The sequence below is a fragment of the Aedes aegypti genome, chromosome 3 (genome assembly GCF_002204515.2).
Source record: "Aedes aegypti strain LVP_AGWG chromosome 3, AaegL5.0 Primary Assembly, whole genome shotgun sequence".
Lineage (NCBI taxonomy): Eukaryota > Metazoa > Arthropoda > Insecta > Diptera > Culicidae > Aedes > Aedes aegypti.
In genome coordinates, this window is record NC_035109.1 from 291,703,238 (window position 1) to 291,714,057 (window position 10,820).

At 40.9% G+C, this 10,820-nt stretch overlaps 1 protein-coding gene across 1 annotated transcript; it reads right to left on the reverse strand.

Moving 5' to 3' along the window:
- Positions 1–857: 857 nt before the first annotated feature.
- On the reverse strand, positions 858–3,345 carry LOC5575218 (WD repeat-containing protein 74). Its single transcript, XM_001655574.2, has 4 exons — positions 3,139–3,345; positions 2,830–3,058; positions 1,042–1,821; positions 858–979 (listed from the first exon to the last, which is right to left on the reverse strand). Exons 1-4 carry the CDS (start codon positions 3,224–3,226, stop codon positions 883–885), a joined length of 1,194 nt encoding a protein of 397 aa, XP_001655624.2. The 5' UTR covers positions 3,227–3,345; the 3' UTR covers positions 858–882.
- Between the last annotated feature and the right edge of the window lie 7,475 nt (positions 3,346–10,820).

Consider the following 10,820-nt stretch of genomic DNA (forward strand, 5'->3'; position numbering starts at 1 on the left):
CAAACATTAAATTCACAGAACGTTTGTACAAAATCACCGAACACTTTGGTTCTTTTGACAGATCAGTTTTACAGATCGTTCTGTGAAATAATAAATCACCGAACGGATCACCGAAAAATCTGCTGTTGAGATTTCGGTGAAATTTCACAGAAATCTGTGATAGAATCTAAGTGTGCAAAGCCTGCTTCTCAGCTTAATGTTCTTATGAGCGCTTCCACAGTTATTAACTGAGAGCTTTCTTTGCCAAAATTGGCATTTTCGCATTCGTATATCGTGTGGCAGGGTCTTCCTTAGTCGAGTGGTTAGAGTCCGCGGCTACAAAGCAAAGCCATGATGAAGGTGTCTGGGTTCGAATCCCGGTCGGTCCAGGAACTTTTCGTAATGGAAATTTCCTTGACTTCCCAGGGCATAGAGTATCATCGTACCTGCCACACGATATACAAATGCGAAAATGGCAACATTGGCATAGAAAGCTCTCAGTTAATAACTGTGGAAGTGCTCATAAGAACACTAAGCTGAGAAGCAGGCTCTGTCCCAGTGGGGACGTTAATGCCAAGAAGATTAGATTAGATATCGTGTGGCAGGTACGATGATACTTTATGCCCAGAGAAGTCAAGGAAATTTGCATAACGAAAATCTGTAATTAATCTGTAATCTTATGCGACGTAATTCATGATAACAAAGTTGGTTTGATAGCTGCTACGGGTTGATTCGACTTATTCTGAACGTGTATACCATTCTAGAACAGCACCACCTTCGCAGCTTGGCTTTGGATTAGATCACGAATAAAGATTATGTTTAACACTTGGTTCAACATACAAAATGCTTTCCTTTTGTTCTATTAATAATAAATACGATTTAATGACTTACCTTAACAATGTTTTATTTAACCTTTTTACCTTTCTTCTTCAGCGGTTTCTTTTTCGTCCCTTCACCCTGATCGTTATCCAGCTTCCTCTTTTTGGAAGCAACCTTTTCACTGAAAATTAATAAAGATCTTCAATACAATTATTTCAAACAATATAATATGATTGATTTTACCTCACGGTTTGCATTTTCGCAAACATATCCTCGTACTCCGAATCGACGTCCTCTTCGTTGGCATCCTCGACCAGCACTAAATCGTCGTCGTCCTCTTCTTGACCGGCGAGAACCTTTTCCTTGTAATCCGTACAGAGAATCTGAGTTGGTTTGGACTTGACGTAACACTGATAAACCATGGCCGTTTTCTGGGTATTGTGAACGCGGACATATCTATCCAGACAGGACGTGAAAATGTAGCTTCCGGTCGAGTCCACATCAATGCTCGTAACCGTCCCGGTGAAACCCTTGTACACGTGAATGTGATTTTTCATGCGACGGATGTCAAAGGCACGGGTTCCAACGGTGGTAGTTCCGGCGTACAGATACTCGCCATGGTTGGTCAAACAGCTGAACGAAAGCTGATCGTCGTTTCCTTCTGGTGGGGCATAGGCTTGAACGGGGCGCCGCTGCTGGCCACGCAAGTCGTACACCCGGACGTAACCATGCCGTGAACACGACGCCACGGTGTTTTTATCCACGAATACAACATCGTTCTCCCAGACGGGTTGCTCCAGTTCGAGCATGTCCTTTTTGACGTTCTTCGCGGCGAAGCTAACCTTCTGGTGTTCCAAGTCCCAAACTTTAATGATGTTCTTGAGACCTTTTCCGCCGGTTACCATCATGTTTGGATCTTCCAGGGAAACCCGGAGCTTGCACAAGTTGTCTCCGGCTGAAAATTCGATCGATTCCGATTTGACAATTTTAACCGTTCCGTTGGACGTTCCTGCCACGATACAGCTATTCGAGAGGACGATAGAAGTTAGAAGATATTATTAATTATCCAGGACAGGGTGTGTTTAAAAGCATGTAAAAAACTGTAGTCGGTTTAGTAAGAAACCGGTAAAAATGGTAAGAAAAATCTGCCAAAGATCTCTCCAGGAAACCAATTGCTTGAAACAAAAGAAACCAATTACTATTATTACAATAATTGTTGTTAATGTACCGTAAGGACGTCATTCACCGCTCATGCTCCATTCACCGCTCATTAAATTATTTTGAAAAATATGAACAAATCTTTGCTATAAAAGTTATTAGCATGTATTGGTAAACCAAGAAGGATTGTATCAGAATGAAATTTATATGATTTTATCTTATACATTTTTTCTAAAAAATAATTTTAGGCTGTTTAAGGCAATAAATATGAGTTCAACAATAATTTTACTATGGCAGATCAAAAAATGCTTCTTAGCTGATAATGTTAAATATGTTGTCGTACTACAGTACAAAGATAACAACCAGCTAATGAAAGTAAATTGATTCCAACTAGTGCTGTGTATAGGGCCTCATACTTAGGATGAATGGTGAATGGCGCCCTAAACCTGTATTATTAGCATACATGTCATTCGGTACCATTATACATTTTTCACATTTCAACTTTTTTCCTACAAAAACAAATGGTTTGTCTTGCGTCTAGCGCAAAAAGTTATGAAAAATATCAAACGACTGATTTATGACAGAATTTAAAATGTTGAAATGCTGTTAAATGAGCGGTGAATGGCGTCCTTACTGTATTACAGAATATTATATCTTTGTTACCAGGACTTTTGTGACCAATTTTCCGAAAAAAAATGTGAGTTTAGTAACTTCGTTACAAATAGTGACTTTTGGTGACCAGGTCGAATATAGTGAGCAAATCACTAAAAGTGATTCGCTACCAGCCCTGGATTTCAAATTCCCAAGGTTTTTCCTAATTTCCCGGCTGAGCGGCCTCCCTGTCAGGAGTAAAGGATGACCAACTAATCTTACCCATTGGATCGTCCCAGTCCGACGACTTCTCCGCCGACCTCGAAGCTGGAACTGTTGTCCTCGCTGTTGCAATCGAACACCTTCACGAAGTGGTTCGCCCTCCCGAGCAGGATTTCCGTCTGCTCCTTGTTCCCAAAAGCCAAGCACGTCACCTTGGACGTTTTATCCAGAACGGTAATTTGCTGCAGGTTCGTCTGTCGGTACGGATGATCCTGAAATGGTTCCAGCTCTGCCGGTCGGAGAATCAAAACAGTGTCAATACATCAGTGTGCACGTGTTCGCGCCGGAGCGCAAACTTTTGCTACCTACTTTTGAACGATCCCGTGTGCGTTCCGACGAATAACGTGTGCTTGCCCACGTAGGACGCACATTTGGCGTTGGATGTTGAAAACTTCATGATTTCTAGCACTTTATTACGCACGAAAAACACTAAAAATTGGTCGCGAAATTATGGCCGCACGACGCGAAACCAACGATCGCATGTTACAACAGGCGTATTTGTAAACAGGACAAGTGGGAAGAGGAAACGTCAAAAAGTGGACTCAAAGCCAAGGGAGTGGTGGCTAGTGTTTTTTAAAACGAAAATCTACTGTGGTGTTGGTACGTAATGTTATCCCTTCCCGACCAACCAGTCTTCATAATTCAAGACCAACAATTGAAAAGGCCTCAAGTCCAAAATGTAAACAAATCAGGTTTCTGCTGATTTAAGTGTATAAGAGCCTATTCTTACTGTAACATACAATAGTCATGCAAAAATATGCATGAAAGTTGAAAAAATATCATTTTTCTAAAAGGCCCCATCTCATTTCCCGATAATTAGGATATTAATCGCAAATGCGGCCTTTTTCCAAAAAGGCCCCATTTCTATATTTACTTGAAACCGAGTTGAAGCCTATTAAACAAACATCAAAATTGCAACTAAAATTACGAAAAAAATGTTTCAAATTTACTTAGAAGATACAAGTTATACTTCAGCCGCTCCGCTCCATGTATTATTTTACACAGCGATAGTCTCAACGGCGAACATAATCAAATTTTCCGTCGGGTTCCTGTGGAGTGATGTATTTTGTATCATACTACCTAATAATACCTGTGTCAGCATGTCTGTACATCACGACTTATTAATAACAACACGATTTCGTTACAATTGCATGAAACATAACGTTCAATTGAAATATTACTTCAATTGAACAAATATTTCCATATAATTGCTCGACGACACTCTCGCTCAGCACATCCATTATGTTTATCGATGACGATGATTGAATAAATCACATATTTAATCGACCGCACGAATCTCCTCTTGCTGCAGAGATCCCATGTACCTTGCTTTACCACGTAAACTCTTCTACACTTCAATTATCGTATTTTATCATGAATTTTGAATGATTTTCAAAAGGCCACATCTGAAGATGATGAAAAAACAAGCCACAACTAGAAGGCCTCAACACATTTTAGAGTAAACAAAGGCGTCAACTCACAGGCCTCATCAGCGTCGGCCGGCGTCTATGGGCACAAATGAAAAGGGCTGCACAGCCTTTGGTGAAATAAAAGCCTCATTTCCTTTGACTCGTTTTTTAGTAGGATTTTTTGCTAAAATGATAGTTATGAATAGTCATAGCTATAAATCAGTTTATCCATCGACTTTCTGGACGATAAAATAACATAAAAAGCTTAAATTCATAATTTAAATTTGATTTATTGTTTGACAAAACGAGATTGCATTTTTCTCATTGTTTACTTTTTGGAGATGAGGCCTTTTGAATTGTTAGTCTTGAATTCTTTATTTATTATTATGTATCCGGTAGAAATCAAGACCAACATTTCTAGAAAGATACGTGAATCAGGCGAAACTGACAAAATGTACACAATTTAAGAAACTATAGCGATGAAATTGTAACTTGATTGTCTATTCACTGCACTTGAACTTTTCCCCTTCCGATAATTTAACTATTCAAAAAACGCATATTTGTAGAAGACGAAACTTCACCTCATGCAAAACCACACACTGTATTGATTACGCCTGTGTTTTTGTTGATCAAAGTGATGGGCGCATCTGAAATCGAAATCAAAACACGGCGAGAGTAAACGGCGACACTGCAAACAAAAAATAAACTCGGCGTACATGGCGGGCTTAATTGAAACCAGAATGAAAACACGGCGCAAAATAATAGGCGACACTGAAAATAATATCGATTACAGGCTCATAACATTGGGCGATAGTGGCATTCTTGAGTGCGTTTAAGGCGAAACCTTATAATATTTTTTTATTACGAAATAGCTAGGAATATTGAAGGAGATGTGTGTGGTATTGATGATGACTTTGAAACTAGGTTTATGAAATGTGTATTAAAGTGAAATAGTTAAAGTTGGAGTATATTTTCTCCAATTGGGATTAAAAATTGCACATGAAAATTTCATTGGTTATTTTCTCACTGTTATTGATTTGTCAGATAGGCCCTTATCGCGAATCCCTCTCGATTTATTTATAATTATTCTCGATTACTTTTTCAAATCGACGTAAGTAACTTCCAAAAGATTTTGAGAAAATTAATTCAGAAGAATCACAACCTGTCATCTAAAACTGGTTTAAAATGAACCGCGTTTTTAACATTTTTTTCGATGTGTACATTGCTTAAATTTTGCATACAATGAGCTCGCGTTCAAAAACTGTGGAGTTCCTATTGTTTCACACAAGAATTGTTATGACAAAATTGTAAGCCGTTTTATTCAGTTACTTGCGACGTTTTTCTACCAGTGCAAAATCGACTCAAGTAGTGTTTTGTTTTGATTCGTGGTTAAGTCACTTTGTCCCTCCATACAGCGGGCGGCGAATGTAGTGGTTAGGTTGCGAAAGTTGAAAATCTTACTTTCGTCGTTTTGTAAATTCAGAAATTAAACGTTCTAAAAGTGAAAAATCGAGTTGGTACAGAGCGAAACGTGTAGAATTTTGTCTGCAAAACACGTAGGATCGATAAAGCAAGTTTGCATACTTTTTTTACTTGAGTCTGTATGAATAAGTTTTCGAGTATTGTTTTCTCGGGCCCCGTGCGTCGCAGCTTATATGTGAATAGTGTGCTGTGTTCATAAAAATCTTAAGAATGCAGCGTCACACTAAGGCTGTGAACCGTTTCACCAGTTCGTTTAACTATTAGTTAAAATTTGACATTTCGATAGTTATTTTCCCCTCAAATGGTTAAATTGAACATCGCAGTCGACCCATTTGAGCTTTGACAGTCGAGTAGTTATTTCAGAACAAAGTTGACAGATGGTTAGTTATTCTCAAATTCACGGGAGCAAAAAATAACTTTCGAACTGTCAAGTTTAACCATGCTCCAGAGCAGGGTTATTTCTAACCGGAGGGGAAATAACTATCGAGCTGTCAAATTTTAACTAAACGTTAAACGAACTGGTGAAACGGTTCACAGCCTAAAAAACTGATTTCAAAATGCGGCGAGTTGAGGCGCGTCGCGAGTCTCGCTGGCGCGATCCGGTTTGGTGGCGGTGCGACAATGGGCCGTATGAATAAAATGTAGTAAAGTTGAGTTTACTACATTCTCGGTAGTAAACGCTATATGTGGAACACGAGTGGAACATGTTTGTGTCATTTTCCTTTCTACATCTTTCGAACATACTACAACCAACGCATTGCTATGAATTGTAATATCTTGTGGGAGATTGGGTTCTAAACGATAATTAACTGTTTATGACCGAGACTTGTGATACGGTAAAACACAGTAATGAAACGCGCGTCTGTTCGGGTGTGCAGTCAGAAGATAAACTGTTTCTTTTATTGATACGAATCCACTGCTGTACCAGACAGCCAGTGGTGTAGCTAGGGTGGATGCTACAGTTCTCCCCCTTTTAGTTTTTAAACATATTTACAATGAATACGCAGCAAAACCTGACTGCCGCTCTACTGACTGTCGGCAAAACTCGACTGCCGAAAACTTCAAACAAAACTACGGCGAAACTTCACTGCCGTCTAAACAATTTGATCGGTAAAAACTACCAAAACTACAGAACACGGCAAAACATGACTGCCGATAAACTAATTCACTTTTGAATGCCTCCATGGCATATAAACAAACACAACAGTTCAATAGTACTCGTAATCGAAATCCTTCTTCAGACGCTTAGGTCGCTTAGAACGCCTGACACTCTCCTGTCGATTCTTCGATGGTGACGACTGGCACACAGCTCGATGCGACGGACCAGTCTGCGGCTCGACCTGCTCAGCCGGCAAACTCGACGATCTTCGTAGATCCTCCTCCACGTGTGACGCACTTCGACGGCGCGGAACACCAACCTCCGCCTCAGGACTACGACTTGCAACCCCGTTTCGACCGCCCCCGTCACTGTAGATGAATGAATCCGAAGGAAAACCGTAAAAGTCCTCTTCGTCGTCGTCGCTAAACCTATCGTCATCGTCATCGTCCTCTCTAGTACGTTTTCTGCGTTGGTTCCTCTCGCTCCTCCCCAAGAACAAACCTCGGCGCTTTGGGGTGCCAACCAGCTTGAGCTGGTTTCGGTGAGCGGAGTAGATTCTCCCTCCAACGGAAACCTGAAAAACATTTGATGAGATACGTCTGAGAAATTTGGCTTCTAACCATCGTCTAATATCCGTAGGTCTGAAATTTTTATAATAAACAGTATCTCCAGGACGCAGCTTGTCGATCCAGTCATGTTTCTTACGACTAGGACTATATACAACACGCTTATCCACTTCCTTGGGCTTCGTCGAATGATGTTTAAAACTATTCTTTGGATGGATTAAATCCAACAGCGTCTTAGGCTTAAAACTAAACAATCTTTCGGACGGAAACGAATGTCCATCTTCCAAACAAGTATTCCGGTAACCAAACAAGAAGTACGAAACCATGTCTCCAGTACTCAAACCAATCATATCCGGATCCAACAGAAACTTCTTTAAACCTTCCTTCACTACTCTGACCATGCGCTCCGCTTGACCGTTGCTCGATGGGTTGTACGGTGGACTCTTCATCACCTTCACTCCATGTTTCTCGAAGAAAACGATGAACTCTTTCGAGCTAAACGGTGGTCCGCCATCAGTAACAACTACGTCAGGTAACCCAAACCTAGCGAAAACGCTCATAAACTTTGAAATGACTTTCCTGGCATCTGTTCCAAACTTCATATACTCAACTTCAATCCATTTTGAAAAACTGTCCACAATGACCAGGAAAACCTTCTTGTCGAAGTAGAAGAAGTCTGCATGAATACGTGTAAACGGTTTTGTTGTAGGAATCCAACTGGAATTCGAAACTGGCTTTGAAACTGCATTCATCTGGCAACACACACTACATGATTTGACGAAACTTTCAATGTCACTGTTCATGCCATACCAGTAAACTGTCCTTCTTGCCATCTGCTTGATTTTGGTAATTCCTGAGTGATTCCGATGCAACAACTTCATCAACTGCTTTTGCAAACTAGCAGGAATAAACACACGATCCTGGTACAATAAACAACCATCGACCAGTTCGAGATCTTGATGTTGTGCATAAACGTCCAACAAACAACGTTCCAACTTTTTTGGCCAACCATGCCTCATGTATGAAACAACTCTTTGGATAAACTCGTCTTGTTCTGACTCTTTTGCAATTAAAACATGGTCCAAAGGAAACTCATCGTAAACATTCAAACTTTTGATAAACTCCTGTTGCAACGAAACTGGCACTTCAACTGGTAAAGGAAACCTTGAGCAAAAATCTGCATTGCCCATTTTTGATGACGGTCTGTAAACAATGTCGAAATCGTAGATGTTCAGTTCCATTACATATCTCTGCAGACGCGTCACAAACAACGAATTTTTGCCTTCTTTGCCAAATATGCCTATCAACGGCTTATGGTCGGTATACACAGTAAACTTTTGTCCAAACAAAAACTTATGAAACTTTTTGATAGTGCTCACAACGGCCAACGCTTCCAAGTGTAAAATTGGGTAGGATTTTTGTGCTTTCGTTAAACTGAAGGAGGTAAAACTAATGGGCCTCTCTTCTCCATTGATTTCATGAGCTATCACGCCACCTAACCCATAACTACTAGCATCTGTCACAACAACGACAGGCTTTTTTGGATCGAAAAACACTAAAAGTTTTGAAGACAACAACGATTGCTTACTTTGATCAAACACACGACGACACTCATCGGTCCAGACAAGCTTAACGTCTTTTTTGAGTAAACGATACAAACAGCTTAAACGTGAGGATAAATTAGGGATAAACTTACCGTAGTAATTTATCAAACCCAAAAATGCCTTGAGCTCGGTGACGTTGTTCGGAACCTTGGCTCTACGAATCGTCTCGACCTTCTCTGGACACGGCAACAAACCTTTATCAGTCAACACATGACCCAGAAATGGCAAACTTGTCACAAACCACTTGCATTTTTGCAAACTAACTTTAATGTTGGCATTAGAAAGTCGCTCTAAAACCAAATAAAGCTTTCTTAAACAGTCCTCATAATCCTCACCCGCTATTAAAACATCGTCTAAGTAGCAATAAACACCATCAATGCCTTTTAAAACTTGATCCATTACACGTTGAAAAATAGCAGCACTTGAAGAAGCACCTTGTGGCAAACGATTATACGAAAACAAACCTTTGATCGTATTAATGGTCATGATTTTTCTTGACTTTTTTGACAACAACAACTGTGTATACGCTCCGGTCAGATCTAAGGAACAAAACACTTTAGCACCAGCTAGTGAAGCAAACATATCTTGTGCTAACGGCAATGGATAGGTATTCGGGATGATCACCTTGTTGATCGAAACCTTGCAGTCGATCACCATCCTGATTCCGCCGTCTTTCTTCACTACAACGATCACCGGCGATGCCCACTCACTCGCATCTATCGGTGTTATGACGCCATCTTTTTCCAAACTTTCCAAATGTTCAACAACTTTGTCCTTTAAACGCAATGGAACGTCATACGCACGCTTGAAAACCGGTGCTGCTCCTTTTTTCAACACTAGATCTGCCTCAAAACCTTTTATCGGAGTAAACAAAGACTTATCAAAAACATTGGCAAACTTACTTTGAATATCATTCACGACACGTTCCTCTGAAGTCGGCAACGACAACTGGTTCAGGTTTGTACCACTGCCAAACGCATTCCTCCATTCAGGGAAAAATATATCCAGCCAATCACGTCCAAGCAACGGTGTAAACGAACTTCCGCAGCGCAAAACAACCAGTTTAACGGATTTCCGTCTTCCGTTCAACTCAACTTGCACTGGAATCTGTCCTTCAACCACCAAACGACTTCCGTTGATCACCGCTAACTTTCTCGTACACTTCTGCAATGGTATATCGCCGAATTCTCCCTCGTAAGTCTCCTTGCTGACGACAGAAACTGCAGCTCCACAGTCTATCTCCATTTCGACACGGATACCCTCGATCAAAACGGATCGGAAACACGGTTCGTTGATTTTCCCGATGGAAGAGATCAACAAACACTCCATATCCTCGTCATCCGAGACAGATCTGTTCAACCGACGACGCAAACTTTTTTGATACTCCGTCATCTTCGGCTTTGCTGCTGGAGAATCGACAAACTTCACAGATTTCTTCTCTTTGCTCTTCAAGTCGTAGCAGAAGCGACGCGTGTGACCATCTCTGCCACAGAAATTGCAGCGAAACTTCCGTGATCGTGATGAAGAACGATTTCTACGGTCAAACGAAACTGATCGGCTACGGCTCCTGTACCGATTACTTGGTCCACGACTCCTACCACGGGATCTCGCACGTGAAACTGTTGGCTCTTGCCTCTTTCCAAGCCTATTTAACACACTCACTCGACCGGATTCACGAGAAACTAGCTTTCGGTTCGCTCCAGCTAGCTCCCTGTTGATGATGATCTTCTCCGCTTTCGCAAGTGTCAAAGCTTCCTCATCAAACAAACGCTGTTGCACATCCGGATCGCGAATGCCACACACAAGCTTGTCGCGGATTGCGATGTCCTTA